The sequence below is a fragment of the Octopus bimaculoides genome, chromosome 10 (assembly GCF_046866305.1).
Source record: "Octopus bimaculoides isolate indiv1 chromosome 10, ASM4686630v1, whole genome shotgun sequence".
NCBI lineage: Eukaryota > Metazoa > Mollusca > Cephalopoda > Octopoda > Octopodidae > Octopus > Octopus bimaculoides.
Genome location: NC_142937.1, coordinates 72,790,550 through 72,817,867, shown reverse-complemented (window position 1 = coordinate 72,817,867; position 27,318 = coordinate 72,790,550). Strand labels below are relative to the sequence as shown.

The window sequence follows — 27,318 nt, the reverse complement described above, 5'->3', positions numbered from 1 at the left end:
CTTTGTTTCTGAATAATACACTTTTTATTCTTGAATTCAGAAAAATTGTTTAAATCTTTTTTAATAATGCATGTATACATACACACTGATACTTGCACATGTGCATTCATGTATGTAAACACTATTTAAAACACTTTTTATATATATATGTATATATATATATATATATATATATATATATATGAACTAGATTTGTCATTTACTCTAAAAATCGGAAAGTAGGGCACCTCTTTTCTAATAAGTTATACAAACAACAGCAGTAGACAAGACACCTGACACTGCAATAGATTGGATATCACAGCCAAACCCAGTGAAGGCTGTTCTGACAAGGGACCTCACACTGGGATAACCAATTTAGTACAAGAATTTATTTGCTTCTACAATTGTTAACAATGTCAGAATATCTCACAATACAGACACTGCTATGAATTTCAGCCAATAGCTTAAAATGCATTTCAGGCACAATAAAAGCATTCCCCACCCCCTTTTTTTTTTGTGGGTAGTGGGAATCACAGGCATGGCTGTGTGGTTGAGAAGTACACTTTTTAACCACATGGTTTCAAGTTCAGTCCTATTCTGCAGCATTTTAGACAAATGTCTTCTACTATAACTCTTTAGTGGTTTGACCAAAGCTTTGTGAATGTGGATTTGCTAGACAGAAACTGAAAGATGCCTTCCTCATATGCGCACATGTATACACACGCACACACGCACACATATACATGTTTGTTTACATTTGCAGCTCTTCAAAAATCACTGGACTAGTGACATAGTTGTGATTTTTTTCCCTGTTGACAAATCATCTGCTGGCTTTGTGCCATCAAGGATGAAGAGATCTAATGTAAGAATAATGAATAAAAGATTCCTTACTTGAAAAACTAGTAAGGATTAGTGACAGGAATGGCATCCAACTATAAAAAAATTGCTTCAGTTATGTATTCATCTAACTGATGCTAACATGGCAAAATTGACGTAAAACAAATGCAAAATACCTTGTCTTTATATACAATATCTTTTTGGGGCAGAAAAAGGAGCAGCCAGTTTTAGACATACTATGTTTGAATAAAAGATATGATTACAGCTGAAATGCTCTTGCTCGTAGGTATTCTGAATCAGTACTTAACTGAAAATAAACAACACCAAAGGGTTTCTTTGTCCCCATGAAATGTAGATTGTATGAAATATTTGTGTGACATTGCAGCATATCTATGTTAAAGAGATATTAGAAATACAATCCTGAAAACTGGTGATGGTGTGCATCAGTCACAATTAGTTCATAGAAAGTTCATACAAGATTCCAATAAGTTCCGATGTTCTGAGGAATGAAGAATTTGTAGAACCCATGCCAAGCAGACATTGAAACCTGGCGCAGCCCTCAGTTTCATCAGTTCATGTCAAATTGACTAACCTATGCCAGCATGGAAAATGTGGAGGTGCACGGCTTAGTGGTTAGGGTGTTGGACTCATGATTGTAAGAGTGTGGTTTTAATTGCTGGACTGGGCGATATGTTGTGTCCTTGAGCAAAATACTTCATTTCATGTTGCTCCAGTCCACTCAGCTGGCAAATATGAGTAATCAGGTGACAGACCAGCGTCCCATTCAGGTGAGGAATTTATACATCATGGAAACCCTCTCTCTTTCTCTCATACTTCCCCTCTCTCCTCCTCTCTCTCGCTTTGCCACTTCAAAGAAGTGTGACACACACAACAGGTACGTACAAAAACAAAAAGTTAGCATATTAATATTATTGATTGTAATGGTGTACATAATGTTTGTCCACAATGACTGAAGTTAATGTGATGTCTGCGAAGTTAATGTGTTAAAATACCAGCTACGTGGTCATAAATCTAAACCTTTCTCCTCTATTGTTCTAGGCCCTACACATAATATTGTGATTCTTGAGTAATGAACTTTCTCTGTATGGCATTTGGTTTTGCCTGTTGTAGTCATATTGCTTTACAACACTTCTCATTGTTACACTTCATGACTGAAGTAGCCACTGTTGAAAAAGCAATTTTAGTAGTGTTGAAGAAAAAAAAAAATTATATATCAAATAGTAACAAAAAAAATAATTCTGTCTTTCAGAAAATTAATAGGAATTTTAGAAATATTTTAACACTTTTCGTGTCCTTTTTTTCCAATGAAATACATTGCTTTTGTATTTCAATTGACTTTGAAAATAATTGAAGAATTTGGAGAGAGTTAGTAAAGTAACTAATATTTTTTATTAAGTTAGTGTTTGAAATATAACTTAGCAAAAAAGGTCTTATATAAAATCATGATGCAATGTTTGAATTGAAATATAAACTCGTGGTTTTTTTGGGGTTTTTTTCAGTATGAGTTGTTGGAATCAGAAAAAGTTAATGTTAGCACATAACTCTCAGTTGTTACATTGTATCTTTGGACTCCTGACTTTTAACATACTTTTTTCTTGCTAGCAAAAATTATTTCTTTGGAAGGACTTTTATTTCACCATCATATAGTTTCCTTTTACACCTCTGTATGCAAAAATAAATAAGAGAGAACAGTAACTCAGAAATATTTCAACCTTAAAATGTTCTACATACAAATAAACTGGTGTATCTAACAGAATCTATGTTAGTGCAGAAAACAAGGTTGAGATTCAGTGAATTTAATATGACATTCTGAATTCTACTTTCTTTTCTGAATTCCTTTGCTTAATCCTTCACACTTTTTATTTATTCTCCTCATCTTCTTTGGTCATGATTCATATTAAAAATCTTTTATTCATTTTTCTATCTTTCATATCCACTGCCAAGTAAGAATTTTACTAATTTTTTTTTTCTAATTTTTTATTTTTAAATATAGTAGTAAATATATAAAATGTATATCTTTTGATCTGAGACAAAATTTCCAACTTCAATGGTAAGGACAAGATAAGTTTTTATGCTGCCTTAGCAATTAGCCAATTATTCACTATGTAATTCTTGCTGTGTTAGAAAGCAAAATCACTTGTATGTAGCTTTAACACAACTTCATGCCCCTGTATACAACAAATCTATCACACAGATTTTCTCAGCAGAATTAAGTCAACAAGATTCGACTTGTTTTCTCAAATATTATGGTAATTAGATTCTTAATTGCTGTGCTGTATTGATACCTTTGCCCTTGTTTTATTCAAGTAGGAAGTGATGTAGATAATTAGATAAAACATCATATACTTACACACATGACTGATAATCAATGATAACAACTTGTGTTCAGATAAATTGAAAATCGGAAGTGTTTCCAAGGAGTTTATAAATTTCCTCAAAATATATTGATTTACATTTCGTAGTTTTTCTATTGTGATTTTTAGTTGTTTTGCTTCAGTTAGTTGTTTGGGTTTCTTTTAACTTCTTTGCTCTTATTGTTTATATTAATGGGATTTCTCTGGGTCACAAGCTAATATAAATAATAACACTATGAGCTAAAATGAGAGTTTCAGTGTTGCTTAATCTGGTAGAAATAACAACCAAATTTCCCTCCGATTTCACTTTATTGACATATAGAAAGAAGGACAATTGGTGTATTCTTGGATACACTGTGTTGGGAATCAAAACAGACTTGATGGTCACAGCTGGAATGGCTTTGGTTGTACTGTCTGTTTAATCATGGTTGATTTGGGGCTACACAACAATAACAATAATATAGTACTCAAAATCAGGTTATTTTTATGTGTGATATACTTATGAAATATTTAAAAATATATTTAGTTTAATGTTGCTGCTGATCTGATCTGGTCTGGAATTGAACAAATCTGTAGAGTGTTGGACAAAATACCTGCATTTACGATCATTTATGCTCCAAGTTCAAAACCCAGCTAAGTTAACATCGTCTTTCATCCTTTTGAGGTTAATAAAATAGAGTATTAGTCAAGTACTGGGAGTAAATTATTCTTGTCATGCACTCATAATGTAAAGAAAATTATATCAGAAAAACCTTATAACATCAAAATGGCCAGTATGGAGAAAAATCTTATTGGCAAGTCTCAAAGCATGGTGCAAGAACTGCAAGATATTATAATTGTTTGCATGTAATATTATTCCTTCAAACTTATACAAATCTTTAGATCTCATCTAAGCTTTCAAATTTTGTCACTTTCTCCCTATATGCAAGTGTAATACTCAAAGCAGCAAGAATTACTACCAATAATTGTTGTAAGGTTAAATCTACATGTTTAAAATAACATAGTGGCCAGAAGTAGGTACCAGATCTTCTAACATTATACACAGGCTTCATATATTCTGGGAGATGACAACAGGAAACCATTACTCGAATGGCTCTCAATCTTTTCGACTCTGTGACACACTTGGGATTAAATAAAATATTACTGGTGCACTTTGTATGGGAAGTTTAATCCTTTGCATGTCCAAAGCATTTTCATAATTTTGTCTTAATGTCCATGTTTGATTTTAAACTTTTATTTAGTCCTCGTTTCATATGTTCTGAGTAATATGAAGTTTCGTTACTGTGATCAGCTTTATGGCATTCATACATTTGCTGCAGATGATGCTTATTTTGTCCCAGTTCAGTTCTGATCAAGCAAACCAATGATCAAGAACATTCCAACCTTGACCATCTTGTCTCTTTATTCAGACACTCTGTACCATCATCATCATCATCGTTTAACGTCCGTCTTCCATGCTAGCATGGCTCCAATCTGATCTGGCTGAGTTTCTACAGCTGGATGCCCTTCCTAACGCCAACCACTCCAAGAGTGTAGTGGGTGCTTTTACGTGCCACTGGTACGAGGGCCAGTCAGGCAGTACTGGCAATGGCCACGCTCAAAATGGTGTTTTTTACATGCCACCCACACAGGAGCCAGTCCAGCGGCACTGGCAACAACCTCGCTCGAATATTTTTTTCACGTGCCAGTAAGGGGACACTAGTAACAATCACGCTCAAATGGTGCTATTTATGTGCCACTGGCATGGAAGCCAGACAGCTGCTCTGACAATGATCATGCTCGGACGGTGCTGTTAGCGCTCCACTGGCACAGGTGCCAGTCATCGAATTTGGTTCAATCACGATTTCGATTTCACTTGCCCCAACAGGTCTTCGCAAGCCAAGTTTAGTGTCCAATGAAGGAGAGGTTGGCATGGGTGCCAGTCGTTGAATTTGGTTCGATTTTGATTTCACTTGCCTCAACAGGTCTTCGCAAACAGAGGCCTCGGATTATGGTCTCACTTGGCTTGCCGGGTCTTCTCATGCACTGCATATTTACCATGGACTTCATTATTCAACGTGCATCTTCACCTTTTTCTTTTCTTTTAATATATGATTTGAGGGAAATTTGGCTGCTGTGTTTATCAGGTTGAATGGTGGTCTAGATGTTCTTGCATTAATAGTTTTATTGTTATTGTACTATAGAACTGGAGATGGAAGTACAATACATCAATCTTGACATAAATGGTGAAAAACAAGAACAGAAGCAAACAGAAACAACAAACCAGTCTGTGTTAGTCTGAAAAGATAAAATAGCAAAGTATTCTTTTTAACTGAAACCAGCTATGCCAGCCATTATCATCTAAACATCTTATATATTCTAAATGCATGTCGTATAAACATTTCCTAAATATATGTGACATTGTTGCATGTTTAAACATATCCATCCACATTCATGCATACATATAATAGATGTTCACATACACATATTTCAAGATATATGCACATATCTGTATGTGTGTGTGTATATATATATGTGTGTATGTGTGTACACACATACACACTCACTTAAACAAAATCACAGTAATTTCATATTCTTTACACTTTAAGACTTGATTGGTCTCACACAATTACACACACCCTCACTCATATTCATCTCTCTCTCAAACTTACCACTCTCTAGAATGATCCTATGGTAAAAAAAAAAAAAAAAGCTAATAAATTATAATAAAAATTCACATATTAGCTTTTCTTAACTTGAATTGTTCTCAGATATATTTTTCAAAAGGCTGTTTACTTTTATCTATTTGTCATGTTTTAAGAAGGGAACATTTTCTAAAATAAGTAAAGTGTATGTTGAATTAGGTTCAATTTGTTACGCATTTTGTAATTTCAGTGTAAATTATATTTTCTCATCTTCCCAAAATTATTTTGAGAAAAAAATCAAATACAGTTATTTTTTTTTTTATAATAAATTGGTTCTATGCCAAAAGGATTTACGACTTTATTTATAAATGAGGTTAAAGAACTTTGGTAATAAACAATATTAGGATATGTGCAAGTACACCATGTTCTTCATATAAAACATCAGCTGTTCTTTAAAAGACGAAAAACTTATTCACTCAAGTGGAAGATTCTGTCTGTTTGTTGATTGGCCTTTTATAAACAGCCGCCAAATAACCTTCAAATTACATTCTACTGTCTTCTAACAAAATAAAAACGAGGAAGGATGCACTGGATAATATAGTTAGGGTACAGTTTTACTATGAAATAGAATTTTTTAAAAAAACTGGACAGTCATAGCTGGAATCCCTTTGATCAAATCTCTGCTCAGTTAGTGCTAACTTGGGACTAAACAATAACATTACCGGATGCAGCTTTCATCTATCAATTCAACATTTCCTCATTTAAAAGTCTACTGCCATAGCAAATAGCTTTGTAACATATCATTCATTCATTCATTTAATGTTAATTTATATCATGCTGGCTTGAATTGGAATCGATTTTAAGGTGGGATTTAGTGGCTGGGTGTTCTACCTTTCACCAACCTTTACTTGCTTTTCAAGTAAGGAACTTTTTATGATCTACCTACAGGTTTTCACACATATGGGGACAAGAGAAACACCAACATTCATTCATTCATGTTCATTCACAAACATACACACACACACGTGTGTGGGAGAGTGACAGAGAGAAAAATAGTTTTAATAGAATTTCTTTTTACTAAATAGTTTTAAAATAGTTTTAATAGAATTTCTTTTTACTAAATTCACACAGAAATTTTTGATTGACCTGGGATGTTAACAGAAGACACTTGCCAAAGATGTCTTGCTTACTATGCTACTCTGCCTTTTGTTGTTGTCAAGAACTTCTAAATATGCTTTGAAAAATTGTCATTCTAAGGACAGACAGACAAAACCTGAACATTGTGTTGTCATCAGTGATTTTTGATAATTTGGAGATATGGGTCCATTGTTGGTAGCCTTCTTAGAATCATTTACACTGATTAAGTAAGAACAAAGGAATTAATATAAGATTTGATGTTATTGTGTAACCCCAAGTCAAGTTCAGTTAAGTGGACTTATGAACTAAGTATTTCAATTGTGGCTCATCAATCTTTTATTTACATAAGATGTACAATATGTCCTTCCTTTTTAAAGACATTAAGGGTGGGATTTTATGATGATCTGGATGTAAAATTGGTGCAAAATGTTACCAATCAAATAATATTTTATTCAGTTTCATGATCAAACTATATGACATGGTACTGTTTGGGCCTGCATCAACTGCAGGAGGTTACTATTTTATAGTAGCTCCAGTACTCTGTAGCTATTGGATTTGTTGAGTATATAAACAGATTGGCTACATATTTCTCTGAGATTTGTTAAAATCATGTAGATAACCTCTGATGAGAACCCAATAAGGTTCAAAAATTGATTAACGGTGTTCATTTTTTTTTTCAATCTACAGAGAAAGATAAATTTACCCTATTTCTATATCTGCTACATAGGTTGTGTATGTGTAAAAAAACAGTAACTGACCTTTACAGTTTCTTGATTGCAACCTTAACCTTCCTAAAATTCTGATTACACTCATTGACACTTGAATACAAGTTGGCATGAAGAATAGAGAGAGACAGAGAGAGAGAGAGAGAGAGAGACTTTTAAGTTCAAACTTTGATGCTTCAGAATTCTGAATTTGATTTTCATCCATTTACATTTGGTTATTACGTGTTCATTAACTGCTTACGCTACACTTCAGTGTATGCCGGTGGATATTATTATTGATTTCTTTTGTCTAGGCCCAAGACTAGTTTCGTATGGAAATGAATATTTTTATAATTACAGTTCAATAGGGTGGTGAATTGGCTGAATCAACAGGTCATTGGACAAAATACCTTGTGGTATCTAATTATGATTCTTTACCTTCTGAGTTCAGATCCCACCAAATTCAACTTCACTTTTCATCCCTCTGGTGTCAATAAAATTAAGTACCAAACAAGTACTAGTGTTGATGGCATCAAATCAACCCTTCCCTTCAAAATTGTTGGCCTTAGGTCTACATGAAAATGATTATTATTGTTTCATGCTATACTACACTCTATACTCTCTGTCTTTGGATTGTTCCAGCAGTATATCAGTTTGTCTATGAGAATAAATTGTTAGCTGTTCATTCAACCTGTCCATGTTTCTGGTACAGAGATGCTGTGAATGGTCCCTTAGAGGACTTTGCACAGCACACCATAGTTGATTCAGAGAGAGAGAGAGAGAGGGGGGGTGAAAGTTGGATGGTTCTTTATCAACTCCAGAAGGATAAAAAGCAAAGTTGACCACAGCAATAGTTGAACGCAGAGCACTGATAGTGAAAAGAAATATTGCTAAGCATTTTTTCAAATATTTTAATGGCTATGTTAATTTGATGCATTAAAGTTAAGTAGATATAGTTAATCAAATTAAAGTTCAGTATTTGACTTATTTATTATTAACTAATGAATGATAGCATACTTTAAAAAAATCAACTTTAGTTGAATTTGTATAGAGTGTGCTGAGGCTTGACTAATTAATTACTTGTTTGGACCCAGTCAATCTTGATTGAGCAGACTTATGATAAAAGACATTAGAGCCATGTCATCTTTTTCCCCCCATAAAATGGTATATTGAGAATTGGATACCAATTCATCCCTCCCCACTTTTTTTTGTCAAATGGTAGAGTATGATTTTATAGCTGTTTCTAGCAGGTCAAGTGTAGATGTGTTTACAGCTAAAAAAAAACTGTATGTTACATAGTATATGACTGTTTCACTATCTTATTCACAAAGCTTATGGTTTCTGCTCTGCATTTTTTAGTATTGTGTTCAGTTTCAGATTCCAGGCACCCTCAGTTGAGGCTGAAAGAAATCATTTTTTTTCTTTGTTTTTATGTTTTTCAGATTTCTCATACAATACGTGAAGATATATGTACATTTAATTTAGCATATTATTTTAACCCTTTAGCATTCAGATTAAATTGTATTATAATTCTTGTTTATCAACATTGTCTTAAAATAACCAGGCATTAACTTGTACCATCAAGATTTTGATAATGTGATTGTACATTCTTTGAATGACATCATAAGTGGGTGTGAGAGATCTGATCCGGTTGATTTGAACATAAAACAGGTGGAATATTTTGGCTGGTTTAAATTCTAAAAAGTGAAAGCAAATGTAAGAACAACAGAACATCTATTGGTGGAGGTAGTGACAAGAGTTGATACTAAGAATAGACAAATTTATTTTAAAACTTGTGTTGACAGTTTATTAAACCAGATGAATTTTATAATATATGCATGTGCCCACATGTACATATGCAAACACTCACACAGATTATATTTTGGGGTGCATTTTTGCACCATACACTGTCAAAATTGCTGTCACCCTGTAATGGTTTACAACACTCAGTTTGTAGATGACACTATATCACTGAAAGGAGTTACGTCATGGCAGACAGAAATGGGTGGGAAATCCAGATTAGGTTCATATGAATCTGAGCAAGTTCACCCTACTGCTGCTGCTCTTGCTTCTGATGATGATGATAGCACATAGGACAATAAATTTGTGAGAGCTACAGTGAGTGAAAACTCAGTGTACATATATATACATATATATATATATATATATATATATATATATATATATATATATATATTACTGTGTCAGTCATTAGACTGCAGCAATACTGGAGCACCACCTTGAGGAATTATAATCAAGCTAATTGACTCCAATACTTAGTTTCCTTTAAGCTTGATACTTACTCTATCAGTCATTTTTGTCAAACTGCCAAGTCATGGGGACATAAACTCACCAACACCAGTTGTCAAGCCGTGGTGGGAAACACACACACATATGTATTATACGATGGTCTTCGTTCAGTTTTCGTCTACAAAATCCACTCACAGGGCTTTGGTTGGCACAAGGCTATAGAAGACACTTGCCCAAGGTGTAACACAGTGGGACTAAACTTAGAACCATATGGTTGGGAAACAAACTTCTTACCACACAGCCACATATGTGTATGTGTGTAACGTGTGGTAGTATATGTCATTGAATCCTGGGTAAATGGTATTTTAAGCATATTTCAGTGTTAAAGAATTGGGGTTTTGAAGTGGATCCTGCTGTATGAACAAGGCTTCGGTCTTATACACAACTATGCACACAGCCTGCATCCCTCTGATAAGATATTTCCCATCCTATTATTGGCTATCAGCTCAGTATCTCAGTGTATTTAATTGTGTTTATGTTAGAAGGCTGGGTTTTTAGAGATAGTGCTTTGATCCCACTGCATGATACTTTAAGTATGTCTTCTATTATTACAGCTTATGGCTGACCAGGGTTTTGTGAGTGAAATTTGGTCAGTAGAACAGTACATAAGGCAGCGAGCTGGCAGAAACGTTAGCATACCGGGCGAAATGCTGAGCAGTATTTCACCTGCTGTTACGTTCTGAGTTCAAATTCCGCCGAGGTCGACTTTGCCTTTCATCCTTTCGGGGTCGATAAATTAAGTACCAGTTACGCACTGGGGTCGTTGTAATCGACTTAATCCCTTTGTCTGTCCTTTTTTGTCCCCTCTATGTTTAGCCCCTTGTGGGCAATAAAGAAATAAGAAACTGTACAGAAGCCCTGTGTGTGTGTGTGTGTGTGTGTGTGTTTTATTTTCAAGGCTTTTACATTGACATTACTTGGATTGTGATGACATTCATTTATGTCTCCATTGAACAATATGTCCTACAGTTTGGAAGCTTGAGATGTGAAGACCAGTGAAATAAAGTACATTTCATGAATTTGTTTATGTCTGACATTGATTCAAGGTCTCACTGGGATGTGGTGAGTGTAGTCAATCATATCCTATGTAACTGGTATTTTATTTTATCAGCATCTGAAAGATGTACAGCAAAATCAACCTCACCGGTATGATTTGAGCTGAGAATCTAAGGGCACATAACTCAATTACAGTAAGGTATTTTTATCAGGCACTCTTGTGATTCTTCCAATTCACTAAACTTTAATAATCAAAAATACAAAATGTATTACTACTTTAAAAAGAAAAATATTTTCTTACTTGAAATTTAAAGCAAATACCAATATGTGAAATACTTATTTCTGTGTTTTTTTTTCTCCACTAAGCTTTCCTACATAGGTGTATACTTTAATGCAGTGGAAAATTATTGCAAATCTCTATACCTAAACGTTACCCATAGAAAGAAAGTCTTTATATTCTTGTTAAAGACCAAACTTTCATAAGAACCCTATATATAATTTTGTTCTGTGTTCTATATAACAATGTTTACTTAGTAAATCATTTTCTTGCTTTATTAATTGATTCTTTTTATGCTTTTTATTTTATATTTTTCACCAGCCACTTTCGTGTAATCAATAATATAATGTCATATCTTCCCTAAATTAATTAAATTCCAATCATATTAAACTGTTGTTTGATCATATTTTTCTTTCTTCCTTTTTTCTTTCTTGAAGATAAATATAATCAGTAAATTGCCTCATTAATTTATTTTAGCAATTACCTGATATTATTTGGTTACAGAGGCATGGTATGTAGTTTAGGTTTATCATTAACTATATCAATCTCATCATACTTTAATTATGTTAGGTTTTGGGGTTTTTTTTGTTTTTTTTAGTAAATGTTATGGCAATAAATTTTCCTCTGACACATTATTTGCTCTCTGAATACATTTCAGCCAGTTTGAAAGGTACTTTGGATTGGTGTTGTTGTTCTTCCTATTTATTTAAGTTGTTGGTATTATTGTTGTTTAGTCCTCAGATTATCCTTGATCAAAAAGATTGATAATCAAAGACATTCTAGCTATGGTCATTCCATCTTTTTGGTTTTTCAGTGATAGAGGTTCAACCCCACTACATGGCACTTTAACCCGTTAGCAGTTTAAAATGGCCATATCCAGCTCAAATACTCTGTTTTATGTTCAAACCAATCAGATATGGCCTCTCACACCTACCCTACACTGTCATTCTAAAAAGTAAACAATCACATCTTCAAAATTTTGAAGCTACAAGATAATACATAATTAATTGAAAACAGTATGAAGAAATCAATGTTACATTTGATGGAGTTAAGGAAGTGTCTTCTACAGTAGCCTATAGCTAACCAAAGCCTTGTGAATGTAATTTGGCCAACAGAAACTGAACAGAAGCCCATTGGGATCTTTTTTAAAACGGGGGCCACATTTTTCATTAATGTTTTACGTAGTGTTTTTGGTACCGAAAGACTTTCAAACTTCGTATACTTATCTATTTTGTGTTATAGAACAGAAAAATATTTTTGTATTCGAATTTATTTCATGTAAAAAATTGTCTTATTTCGATAATTTCAACCAATCACTGACGTCCATTCAGTCGATATACATTAAGTGCTGACTACATAAACAAACGATTCTTTGTTTTATTTGCTTTTTTCATTTTAAATTTGCTTTAACCCTAACCCTAACCCTAACCCTAGGGTTAGGGTTAGAGTTAGGGTTAGGGTTAGGATTAATTGTTTCAGAATCGTTTGTTTATGTAGTCGGCACTTAATGTATATCGGCTGAATGGACGTCAGTGATTGGTTGAAATTACAGAAATACGACAACTTTAACATGGAATAATTTATGGATTTCTTTTTTTTTAAAGAAGACTAAGAGAAAAAGATGTTTTATATGAAACATTCTACCAGTGTTCCAAGTTTCAAAGTGTTTCGTTAATGAAAAATGTGGCCCCCGTTTTAAAAAAGATCCGCCCATTGTGTGTGTGTGTGTGTGTGTGTTTTGTCTCCAAAGATTTGATATTGACATCACTAGGGCAGTAATGACATTTGTTTGTGTCCCATGAGCAATATGTCCTGCAGCTTGAGGGATTTGAAATGTGAGAACCAGTTGAATAAAGTACATTTCCTGAACACAAGACAAAGGTTGATGACAAGAAAGGCATCTAGCCAAAGAATACTGCATCTAGACACTTCATCTAACCCATGTGTACATGGAAAAAGTGGTCATGATGATGATGAGAATGACTGTATCTAGGACTACCTTAGCCAATGTATCTTTCCTTTTTTTAAAGTATGAATTGAGGTTGTTATTTCTGGCAGATAGTGTAACCTCAATGAGGTTCACTCAGTGGCTCATACTAGCGATCCTGTTGATGTTAATGCTGCTTGGACCCAGCTCAATTCTTTCATCCTGTCTTTTTTGTGTAATTATGACTACATCCCTTTCTTTTTAAGATGGTGGGATGTAATTTGAAGCGATTCGGCTGCTATTTTTAGCAAGGCAAGCGATTGTGTTGAGGTTCAATGATGATGTTGATTCTATGGTAAATATTGCTGTTGATCTAAGATGTGAAAAGTGTTATTTAACCATAGGTTTCCAGGCCTGTATTAATAAGTAAGATATTTGTCGGGCTGTTTGAGTGAACAGAATACTTTGTGGTATTTGTTCTGACTCTCTCAAATCCCGCCAAAGTCAGCTTGGTTTCTTATCTTTCTGGGTTTGATAAAGTGTTTGTCATGTACTCGGGCCAGTTCTTTGCTTTCTCTGTCAAATCCATTGCGAGCTATGTAACTTGATAAGCCTGTAGCCCCTATTTTAAAAACCAGTCCAGAAAACTCTTATGGGAGGCGAAGTAATCCTGCAAGGTGTACACTGAAACCTTTGTCTGTCTCTACTTAGGACTACATTATACTTTCTATTTTTGACAGTATGGCATGATTTTAAGGAGATTTGGCTGCTTCTAGCAGATCAAGGAAAGATACAGGTTTGCTTGTTGGCTAATTCTCTTAGGTATGTTATTAATAGCTTTGCCACAACACCAAAGAGTGACTCTTTGAATTTACTTGTGCTACTTTTTATGTTATTGTTATAATATCAGATAATCCATAACATATTTCCAATGAAATATTCTGGGGTTTTGTACAGTTTTTGTTTTAAAAAGAAAGAGAGAGAGAGAGAGAGAGAAATAATCTAATGCTAGAATATGCAGAAGTCAACATACTCAACCAACGATATCTTGTATATTAACAAAATATAAATTTAAGTAGGAGGCTAACCTTAACCTATGGTGTCTCAGTTACTGCTCATACATAGGTTTCTATTATTTCATATTTTTCATTTTTGTTCTTTTTATCCTGCTGTTTTACACCCATCTTTTGACCCTGATATGAATGTGATTTTTTTTTTTTTTTTTTTTTTTTTTTTTGAGCAATTATTTTTGCAGTAGTGTGTTACACTTTGTTCTGAATTGTGTCAGCCAAATGACTAAAGCAATCAATCAGAAACACACAAAAAAGAAAAAGATAAAAAAAAAAAAAAGAAGCAAACTGCTGTGAAAAAGACTTCTGAAATTTGTAATCTTGACCTTCGGTGTAGGTGTGGCTGTATGGTTGAGAAGCTTGCTTCCCAACCATGTAGTCTTGGGTTCAGTCTCACTGCATGATATCTTAGACAAGCATCTACTATAGCCCTGGGCCAGCCACAGTCCTGTGAGTGGATTTGGTAGATAGAAACTAAAAGAAGCCCAATCTGTGTGTGTGTGTGTGTGTGATAGACTCTCCTGTCAAAGATGATGTACGAGTGTTCAGTGAGAAGGCAGAAAAAAAAATTCAACTAAAAAAAATCATCAGCCATCCACCAATGCTTACAGTTCATTCACTTCACTTAGTGACTCCTTGTGTGAGTCCTTGAGCCACACAAAAGCAATATGGAAACTAGCACATGATCTTGCTGAGAAATTACAATGTGGACAATGTTGTTTTGCAGGAAGACTGTATGCTTGTGCAATGTTTGTCTTCCACCACCACTTGACAGTTGTTGTTGGTTCGTTTATGACCCTGTAATTTAGCAGTTCAGCAAAAGATACTGATAGAATAAGCACCACACTCAGAAAATTAGTGAGGTCAACTTGTTTGACTAAAAATTTTCCAAGGCAGTGTCCCACCATGACTACAGTCCAGTGACTGAAACAAATAAAAGATAAAGGTGTAATTTTAAGTCTAATACCTTAACATTGCAGCCATCATCATCATCATTTAATGTCTGTTTTCCATGCTGTCATGGATTAGACAGTTTGATCGGAACCGGTAAGCCAGAGAGCTGCACAAGGCTCCAGTCTGTTTTAACATGGTTTCTATAGCTTGATGCCCTTCCTAATGCCAACCACTCCAAAAGAGTGTATTGAGTGCCTTTAATATGTCACCAGCACAGGTACCTTTAACATGTTACCAGCATGGATGCCTCTCATGCATCACCAGCACTGGTCATGACTACAATTCCACTAAGCTTGATGGGTCTTCTCAAGCACAGCAAATCACCAACAAACTTGGTCACTTGTCATTGGTTCCATGATATTCAACATCTGAAGATCATATTTCGCCACTTCATCCCATGTCTTCCTGAGTCTACCTCTTCTACAGGTTCCCTCAATAGTTAGAAATTGGATTTTTTTTATGCAACTGTCTACCTGTATGAAACTAGCTAATTTCAAAGGAATATTTAAATCATTTTTAGATAATCATAACTGTAATTAGCTCCACACCCTGTTCCTCCATCCCTCCATAAGAATATGCCTCTTTCTGTAAGAAATCAATTTTTCAACATATCTAACTTCCATGTGAAGATAAATATTGTTGAAAATCTCATCTAAATTGTGTGGTAAATATCAGGTAATATTACATAACATACAGTCAGTTAAATTAGATTCAATTTAATACATGTAAACATGCTTAAACATAATTTAATCTCCTTTCTTTTTCTCTTTCTCTCAGTTTTCCTTTGTTGAAAGTATGTGTTTAAACCATGTATTACAAGACAACATTTAAGATTTTCAAAATTTAGTTGACTGTTTCTTTTTATTTTCTGTTTCATTTGTAAATTTTTATTATCATTTGTTTCAAATTTATTTTCTATTTGGAAGTAAATACATTTACTTGTAAGTCAAAATATATTTAAACGTAATTGCATAACATTTTTCATCTATAAACCTGTTAAGTTTACTTAATATCTCATGAAAATTTCTTTTATATTTATGAATTTGCTGCAAAACATATGTTACATATCGAAGTTGTAATCCCAGATCCTTCTTTCTTTCTTTCTTTCTATTACATTGAAATTGACTCAGTTGAATACATGTATGCATGCATGTGTGTGTAGCAGATTAATGTAAGAAGTTGTTCAACAGAATGTTTTTAAAATTGAGCCTTGGAATAAATATTTCACGCAATTTTCTAAAATATCAGTTTTCCTTTTCTTTGATTTTGCATTTGAAAGTCTCCCAATATTTTTTTGGCTTTTTTTTTTTCCTTTTCACATTACATTATATATATATTTATTTATTTTTCTTATAAAGTTATCCATTACCTTTTTTCGGTTTTTTCCTCTTTTAATTTCCACTCGTATGCTCCTACTTGGAATTCGAAGATTGTTCTGAAAAAAATACAGTTAGTCTCTAACCTAGATTTGGATGTATTAGTATGCTAGAATAAAATGTATTGCACAGCAATGATTCTACCAGCTATTTACTAGAGATATCTTGAGAAACCTTTCTAGAATTTTATAAGACTAACATGTATCTGAATAACAAAAAAATCTTGAAGACAAAATTACTATTTGCAAAGAATATGTTGAAAAAGTAAAAGTAGTGTAGAAATAATTGTACTCAGAATAATTATTAGTATTGTGTGTGTGTGTGTTTACGTTTGTGGTGAATGTGTTAGTAATAGTAGTAATTTTCTCATTTCTTTGTGCAACAATTTAGCATTCACATTTGTCACTCTATTCCAAATTAGATATTGAAAACGCTTTCATCTTGGACTATGCAAATTTAAGTAAAAAAAAAAGTGAAACGAGTTATGAATATCAATTTTAATATTAAATATGCCAGCATGTATTGCTCAGTGGAATTGTAAATCTTGGTTTGGAAATATTAAATGAGACAGATCGGTTTCTTAAATTCGAATCCAAGTGTGTGTGTGTAAAAAGTAGATATTACAGAATAACAAGATTATCCTTTGTATAACCTTCTATAGAATTTTGCTTAGTATTGCAATTTTTCACTTTTACTTGGTGAAGACGTGTGTTAGAGAATGAATACTTCAAAGGGAACTACCACTTAATCGGTTTTATGCATATATGGTGGGCCATAATTTCTAAATAGCTACTTAATCTAGAATTAATGCTGCCTGGTCCTACTTTGTGGTAAAATAAGTAACTTTAGCAAAAATGGTCAGCCATAAAATCTTTTCCCCCAACCAAAATAGTTGAAAGCAGTGAACTGGGTTATCCATAAACATTACCCATAAACTGTGTTAATTGTAAATCCTTCTTTATTATTCCTAACAACTGCAGTTTCACATTTCAAGGCAATATAAATGTATTGGATAAGAAACAGCTGTGAATCAGTCAGGGCACAAAGAAATGCAGTAAAAGGCTATATTGGAAAGAAATTTTTTGAGCTCTAAACAGAGTTATAGGAATAGACTGAGTCATTAGAGAAAAATCAATTGATCTGACTGATCAAAAAATACCAATTAATTTGGTAGCCCAAAACATAAAGATCAAGTTAATCCTTTTCATACCATTCTATCTGAGATCTCTCTTGGTTCTATAATACAAACTTCGTGTTCTAAAGTGATTTGAATTAAAAACTTTTCATTAAAATTTCATATTTATGTTCCAAACATCAGCTTAATAATGGCAAAGATATTTTACTAAATACTTAAATTATTTTCAAAATTGATTAAAACAAAGTGTGTATTTCAACAGACATGTTGTAACAAATGGGTTAAGTTGACTGGTTGTAAATGTAACTACAGAGGAATGTCTGCAGAAGGAGAAAAATCTTTTGATATTTTCCAAAGAGACCTTGGTAAAATATTCTTGGATACTTTGAGATATTTCTATTTCCCTAAGGTCCTCAATATTATAAGTCGATTTGAATGAGAATACAATCTTATATGTACTTACTAAAGCTGTTAGATTAACATAGCTCTGATGTTTGCAATAAGACTTGTTGATTGTATTTCTAAAATATTGCAAGTATGAGGGAGCCTTCAGGTAAACATTCCTAAGGGATTAAATCTACTGTCCATTATCAGTTGCCTTGTAATTGACATTGTATTTTACTTTATAGATCATTGCTGCCTGAAGCTATACTGGCATCTAAGATTGTGACAGAGCTAATTCCCCAAGTAGAAGTACTTTTACCTGCTACATGAGAGGCATGCAAAACTCTTTTTCTAGCTTCAGAGAAAAGCCATTTATATTTAATAGAATGATGAAATAATGTCTATTATTGGTTTTTCTTCAAGTCAGAACAAGTTGAAGATTTTTTTGGGGGGCTTTTTTTTTTAATCTTAATTTAAATTCAGGAACTAGTGAAACACGAAGAGCAAGTGAACATCACGACAAGCACTTGATGTTGTTGTAAATGTAAATGGAAGTTTTTCAGTGAGGATACCTTGTCAAAAGTAATTTAAGATGCTAAATCATTCCTTTTAATATTATCTTTTCTTTACAAATTTTATTTTTCTATTCTTATTATCTTGCCATGCAACACACACACACACACACACAAATTTGACAGATAATCGCTGTCTTACATCTCCATATTTACCTCTTTTGTGTTACAGATATTTCTTGCCATTTGGTATTCGATATCCAAAGAATTAAAATAAGTCTAAATCTTCATTACATCTTATATTTATTATCATAGACTTATTCCAAAATAATCAATTATTCGTTTCAGTCATTGTCGTCGTCATAAACATCATTATTCTATCCTCGTTGCAGCCATACTGAGGTACTGCTTTGAAGGGTTCACCAAACTATTAACTTTCATGGATGAGAACAGGCCTACACCAGTCTCAGACTGTGAAACAAAAACACAATGACCCTTATGCATACACATACAAAACATATATATGTATGTGTTTGAGAAAGTATGTATTAACTGGGGCTCTGTTAGTTACAGCAGTAGAGTGTTCCAGTTGATCCAGTCAATGGAACGGCCTACTCAGGAAATTTGCAAGTGGCTGAGCACTCCATAGACATATGTACCCTTAATGTAGTTCTCAGGAAGAATCAGCGTTACAGAATGTGACAAGGCTAGGTCTTTGATATACAGGTACTATTAATTTTTTTCCAGTTGAGTGGATTAGAGCAATGTTAAATGAAATGTCTTGCTCAAGGACACAACACACCACCAGGAATCAAATTCAATACGCTAACCACTAAGCCACTCACCTTCACAAATATATATGTTTATATGTACACACACACACACACACACACACAGTTGCCACACAGTTTCTATCAGCCAAATTTACTCACAAGACATGGTTCAGTCTGAGGCTATTGAAGAAGACATTTACCCAAAGAGCTGCACAGTGAAACTGAACCTAAACAGCATGGTTGCAGCACAAACTTCTTAACCACACAGTCATGTAGGTGAGGATGGGGCAAGAATACTGGCATATACATTGGGTAGGTGTCACTGCATCTCTACATTTATCGTGGTATCTTGTCCTCTGATACACACACAAACTGAGAAAAAGCCAGCCTTAATATTTTTGACAGTGTGGGTTTTTTTTTTTTTTTTGGTGGGGAGGTTATCTTTTTCTTTTCTTTTTTACTTGCTTGGCCTGGCAGAAAAGGTAGCAGCTGCAGTTTTCTCAGGCCTTGCAAGACTAGTAAGACAGATGCTTTTAATGTTCGTCTTGAACCATTGCAAATCAGAACCTGTGGGTTAATACCTTTCCTATCACCAACTACTTTACAATGTGGACTCAGTGCCTTTATTGGGTCACAAATCATAATAGGACTAAGGGGACTTCTTTACCCTTCCTGACATATAAATTGAATATAATGATGACAACCCATGCTAGCATGGAAAGCGGACGTTAAACGATGATGATGATGAATAAGGATCATGGCAGCACATTTGTAGTGTTTAGTTTGTATCATTTGTGTGTGTGTGTGTGTGTGTGTCATCATTTAACATCTGTTCTCCATGTTGGCATGAGTTGGAAAGTTCAAGAGGAGTTGGCAAGCTGGAGAGCTACACCAGGCTCTAACTGTTTGTTCTGGCATGGTTTCTACAGCTGGATGCCCTTCCTAACACAAACTACTTTACAGAGTTACTAGGTGCTTTTTACATGGCACCAGCATAGGTGGGTCAACTTTGATGATACAAGTTTCTGATCAAAAACATTTCAACTATGGCCATCTCATCTTTTGGGATATCTAAATCAACTTTGTTGAATAAGTTCTTACTTTTTTCTTAAGATGGTAGAGCATGGTCTGCAAGAGAGTGATTTTTATTTCTAACAGGTAGATGGTAGACATAGTTTGATGGAGGTTGACTGGCATTTCTAATAGGTAGAAGGTAGGGCATGATTTGAGGGAGATTGATTGCTCTTCCTTGCGGATAGAGGGTAGATTGGCTACTGTCTCTAGGATTTAGCAGATGGGGCATGGTTTGAGGGGGATCAGTTGCTATTTCTAATAGACAGAGGGTAAGCTATGGTTTGAGGGAGACTGGCTGCTATTTATAACATGTCTAGTGTTTTGGATTGGTAATTGCAGTTCTACTTTAAACTTAAATCTTTCTAATGTCTATTGGCAATCTATTCCATCTGTTTCCTACACATATTGTTTCAATAATGTTAGTTCACTTATAATCCTAGTTCATTGTTAATTGGTGGAGATTACACCATTTCCAAAAGATAATTAACAGACAAGAGACAATGTATTGGTGATTCTTTATTGTTAGACAATGTCAACTGATTAATGTTAGAAACTACTTAGATTATCTTAGAAGCAATAAAACTACATTTGTTTTGGAATGCTTGGTATAAATTTCAAAAGATTCTAAAAGGAAATCAATGAATGTGTTAATGACAAATTCTAGAAATGATATCAAAGTTGACAAACTTGATCTAATCAAAAATTTAGGAATATAAAATTTTTTCTAAATCTTGTAACTGTGTATCAGTGATTAATCATCTTACTAGTTCTGTTAGTTTCAAGATTAAACAGTCATCATCTTGATGACGTCCTTGAAATACAATCTTCACCATATGATAGATGGTTCTTCCACTTTTCATATTAATTAGCTGAGCCAACCACTGAATCTCCCTTTGTGGTCATTTGGCCTTCTCGAGATCAGAGCTAAATCTTCCTCACACCATACTCTACTGACTTAAGATATTGGCAGGATCAGATTAAGACTCATAGAGGCCCTATGCACTTAAAATATTTTGGCACCCCCATGTATATATGTAGTTCAAAACAGAAACAATAATAAACCATAGAATAAATTTTAATTTTTCAAAATGAAACTAAATTAACAGTAAGATGGGAAATAATGTTTATATGTGTACACTTCCACTTCATTTATATTTCAAAAGTTTTGTCCTTTTTTTTTTTTTTATTGCAAATTTTTTGATCAGATCCTCATAATTAATCTTGCATAACACATCTACTTCTATATTAAGTTGCGACAAGGCATCCTGGATTTTATTTTAGTAAGTTTAAAGTGATTTCTTTTGTGCTCTAAACATTTACCATTTCTGTGGTTACCTACCTTCCCTTGATGCCCTAAGCACATACTTAGTTTGCTTAATGGTTAATCCAGCACTGAACATTGAATAATAAAGTCAAGGGTAGCTTTTCACATATGAAAAAGTTGTGGGGTTTGAAAGTAGGACACAGACAAATTGCTAGGTTTAATGAAATGAAGATAATTTAATTTTTTGTTAATAAAGAGGAAGAGGGACAAAACAATTTCCCTATGTTTTGTAGGAGGGAACCTAATATTTGTCAATTTGAAAACCAGAGGACCACTGATATATGGTGCAGTATTCTTGGACATGAAATGATCATGTTTAGAATAATCACAGATCTGCTCACTTGGGTCTGACTTGGAATTTGACATCAAACGTCATCTGCTACCTCGTATGCTAAAAAAGGATAAAAATTCCCTTCAGTCATGAATGACCATGGGATTGCACCTAGAAAGTTCTCCAAGGTACAAGCCCAAGCAAAGTTGTTTATCAAAAATCAACAGTCACTCATGCATACCAGCCTCTCCTCTCCACGCCACCAATGTTATCCAAGGGAAAAAGCAAACTCCGATACAGCTTGTCACCAGTGAAATTGCAACTCATTTCTACAGCTGAGTGAACTAGAGCAACATGAAATAAAGTGTCTTGCTCAAGAACACAACACACAGCCCAGTCTAGAAATCAGACTCACTAACTCATGATTGTGAACCCAACACCCTAACCACTGAGCCAGTTATGTATACTGGCTCATGACACACATTATCTGCACCTTGGCTAATGTATCTTATCCTAACACGTTTCAGAAAAAGTGATATTTTTATCTACAGATATTTTTTGATGATTGATTAATGAGTCTTGTTTTAATGAGGGTGGAAATATATTTTTACTGATTTTATATCCAGTTTTGGTCTGGGGATTATTCATTTTTTTTTTTTTTTTTTTTTTTTTTCATTTCTGAAGTGTACTTACAAGGCAAATGGTTTGATCTGAGACGGTGTCAAAATTAAAACAATTTCAGCATGGAAGACACATATCAGCCATTCAAAAATGCACAAAGACTTCATTTTACTTAAACATATCACTGTGTAACACGATTTTTATCCTTGAGTAGCAACTGTTATTCCATATTTGTTTACCCCTAGAAAGTATGAAAAATGGTTGATATTGCCTACAAACTTTGCTTTTATTAAATTTTTTCAAATCCCAAAGAATTCCTCTCAATACATAGCTATGATGCTCCCCCACTACTCCTGTTCATCATCAGAGATGCACATATCATCAGCCGCTAAGGGACATGTTCAAGTGGTTACAATCAAGCAATTGACAAGGAAATTTTGTGATACTGAACAGAATATTTGCTATAATGATATTTCTGCTTCAGCATCTCAGCACTGAACCTGTCTGAAATGTAATGGAAAACAGGTCAGTTTCAAAACATTGATGTCCAAGTCACAAACGCAAAGTTTGAAGGGAATAGTAGTCAATTCCTTTCATTTCTAGATAGAATCAAATAGGAAATAACATTTACTGACCAAACATGCACAAAAAATATATATATATATAAATTTTGTTGCATAGAGGTATCAAAGTTTTTGTTGCATGAACTGCAACCTGGTTATGCTGCATCTTAGTGTATCGCCTGCTATCATGATAATGCACATTGAAACTAAATGTTTCAGCAGGCATGAGTGTGTGGTTAAGATGCTTGCTTTACAACCACCTGATTTCGAGTTCAATCTCACTGTGCAACACCTTGGGCAAGTGTCTTCTGTTATAGCCCCAGTCTGACCAATATCTTGTGGGTGAATTTGGCAGACGGAAACTGAGGAAGACCATCATATATGTGTGTCTTTGTTCTGTGTTTATGCACCACCATCACCACTTGACAACTGGTGTTGGCATGTTTACATCCCTATAACTTAGTGGTTTGGTAAAAGAGTCAAATAGAGTAAGTACCAGATTGTAAAAAGAAAAAGATAAATAAGTACTGGGATCGATTTGTTCAACTAAAACCCTTCTAGGCAATACTCTTGCATGGCTGCTGTCCAACAATTGAAAGAAGTAAAAATAAAAGATATAACGAAAATGCCTTCAGTACTGAGCCTTGGGGTTCACTGTATATTACAATCAATAGTTCTTAGCACACTTTGTTAACCTACTTAAATGCAATCTGTTAATCAGAACTAAGTCGCTCTAAGAAGGCTTTCTTTCTTTTCTTCTTTTCTTTTTATACACTTATTATACAAGATATGTAAGAGAATCACATAATCAATTGGATGAAATTCAGCAGATAGATCCAACAGCAGGAGGTACAAATATGGATCATCAATTGTCATGGCTGTTCTTATAATCATTGATGAACAACTTGTGTAATGACTTGTTCTCTAATTGTTTCACAGAATACAAACTGATTTCATTGAGAAGTCGACCTACAAGTTTCTCAATTGATTTGCCTTGGAAGAAACACATGTAATTGGATGGAATTCATTAAAGTTTCCATAACAATATTTTCATTTCTCATAATAGAACTTGTGCTGTAGAGCATGGACTGTAAGGTTAGAATCTGTTTTAACGAAAGAATAAGACATTGATAGAAGAGATTGGTTTTGATTAGATGTCAAGAAGTGATGTAAGGATGATTTGAAATTTGATAATACGAGGATTTTACTCAATAATTCTTCGACATTCTTCTAAAGATCGTTAGTGCCATAAATCACCAATGTTGATTTGATAACTCTAAAAAATCGAACTATTGAAATAATTGGTATATTTTTATTTTATTTTGCATTTTCATTTATATATTTTATTTATTTGTTCATTTATTCGTTTCAGCAGTAGAAAGAGTTGTTTAAATCCATTGTCTGGCATGGATGCATTATGAAAACTTGGCAGATGAAGACAATTTCTTCTAATGCATTTTTTCATTTCTTTTATTTTTCTTTCCCTTTTTGACAATTTTTCAAATTTCATTTTAAACCGATTGTTTTCCTATATTACACTTAATGGCCGACATTTACCATCATAATAAATAAATTAATAAATAAATAAAATGAACTTTCTACTGAAGAAAGGTATTTTGATCTGCCATGACTTTACATAAATTCTCATATTGCTAGAATTACTTCTGAAAGATTACTTTCTGTTTCCCAAATATATTTTTATATAATTAGTTATTTTGTTTTCTTTTCTATATTCAAACTCAGTCAAAAGAGCACATTTCTGTTGTTGTTGAATCTCAGGCATGTCTTGGTCAAACAAGCCTAAAGATGTTCCAGTCATGACCACCATTTTTCAGATCTAATGTATCTTATTCAATGTGTCTTTTCTTTTTTTTAAAGTAGTGAAGTATGTTTTGAGTGAGATTTAGCTGTTTTTCAACCACATAAAGAGTCCTTCATCATATTATCATCACATCGTTTAATGTCTAGTTTCCATGCTAGCATATATGTGTATGTGTGTCCAGCTTTGTGTTTGTTCCCACCACCACTTGACAACTGGTGTTGGTTTGTTTACCTCCCTATAACTTTGCGATTCAGCAAAGACTGACAGAATATGTACCAGACTTCAAAATAAGTAATGGAGTCGATTTGCTTGACCCTCCAAGGTAGTACCTCAACATGGCTGTTGTCCAGTGAGTGAAACAAGTAAAAGATGAAAGATATATATTGTAATTGGTGCTCGAGGATTTAAGGTTTTGGTACTTAAGCTTCTGAATCTAATAAGGAATAAGAAACAATGAGAGAAATTATTTAGGCTTACTGATGTCTAACATGCAAAAACCATTATCCATGTTTTGTTTTTTGTTTTTTTACTGTTATTCTAATTTTTCATCCTCTTTTCTCTAGTCTAACATCTGATCTCAATGGGTCTGCCATGCATTGTATCAGTCTTTCATCATCTCATCTGTAAGATTTTTGAATACTACTTCCTGACCCCCCTCATCACCTCCTGTCCCTTTGCCCACAATACTTTTATTGATTGATGTTCGACATCCGTTCTCATCACAAGTTTTCTGTGTGTAGTCACATCTCCTACACACATCATATGATATCTGTAATGCCTTATCTATTCTCTCAGCTTACCATTTTTTTTTTTTTTCTAATTTTGCTTTTCATTCAACTTGCATGATAGGAATTGAGTGGATCATGCTTATCTTATCTCTTCCTATTCCAGATATACACATACACACTACAGTACACTATCACTCACGCCTTTTATACATGCTACATACAGTCTTTCCCCCCCCCCCCCCACATAGTTAAATGTAACTGTTGTTGTATGATGCAACAGCTCCCTGTACTTCTTCTATTCCCTTCTTTACTAGAGCTACTGTATTTTCAATACAGCTACTTCTTGCACTAATTAGATTTCCTATTTAAAAGAAAAAAGAGATATTTAGAAAAACAAAAAAAAAAGCAAGGAATATTTTGTAGTATTTGCAGTGATCCATATCAGTGAGAAGTATCTTGATGTTGTTGGGAGATATTTTTCATCTGAATACAATGTAAGACCAATATCAATTATGTTAACAGCTTTGTAACTTGATGTTTTTATGACTTATTAATGTTATGGGGATAATTGACTTAGCTTTTCTAGAACCTTTCTTTTTCTCCTCTTTTTTTTTTAATATTGTTCATGTGTATATATAAATATATGTATCTTTGTAAAAACCTAAAATGGTTGAAAAGAATATTGCAAATGCCCACTCTGTGTATCCTGCTGTTAACAAAGCTGATAACGTGTTATATTCAAAATACTTTGAACATGCGATATTTTTCAAAATAAGCTATATGTTGCTGACTTAATGGAGTTTTATTTCAGTTTATTAAATTTTTTCTTCTTTGTTTTTCACCTTCAGATCAAACAAGGATTGGTTGTAATACATGATGGAAGAAATCGTGTTATTACAGCCAGGTTGAAACTCACAGAGGGGTTACTGTCAGTTCAGAAGGAAGAAATTGTATGTACGTCAGCTAATAGCCAAGAGAACAAAATACTTAATCAGGTAAGAACTTTCTGTTGTATCAACAAGGTAGCTTCTACTTGGTCGTTCAAATTGCTAGAAATAGCAGTCAGATTCCCTCAAGTTACACTATACCATCTTTAAAAAAGGAGGGAAGGCATATTTGTTCATGTCCTTGAAAAAATACTAATCTCACCTATATAGGTGTAGCTGGGTGAATAAAGTATTCACTTGTATTCTCATGGTTTTGAATTCTATCTCAATGCATGAAAAGTTAAACAAGTGTCTGTGTAGCCTCAGACCAACAAATACCTTGTGAGTGGAACTAATAAACAGAAACTGTATAGAAGCCTGTCACATTTTTGCTATCTTGGTGGGGGGGGGGCTTTCTTTTGCTGTGCAAGCTACATGGTGACTAGTGCTGATGCGACTGAAAAACCTCCTATACATTGTGTGTGTGTGTGTGTGTGTGTGTGTATATACACAATTTTAAAAAAGGCTACTAATAATTTTTGGCTGTAGAGATACAAATGCAATAATTTGGCAGATTTCTATAACATGTCATGTGTCTAGAAATAATACATTTCTAAAT

General features: G+C 33.8%; 1 protein-coding gene across 2 annotated transcripts in view; it reads left to right on the top strand.

Annotated features, from left to right (window-relative positions):
- LOC106871865 (gamma-1-syntrophin) overlaps positions 1-27,318 on the top strand; it is a 250,909-nt gene that overhangs the window by 134,424 nt on the left and 89,167 nt on the right. For both annotated transcript variants that reach the window (XM_089358802.1, XM_089358803.1), the window contains one exon: positions 26,622-26,768. In XM_089358802.1, the coding sequence (XP_089214928.1) occupies positions 26,622-26,768 (147 nt within the window). The remainder of the gene's footprint in view (positions 1-26,621; positions 26,769-27,318) is intronic.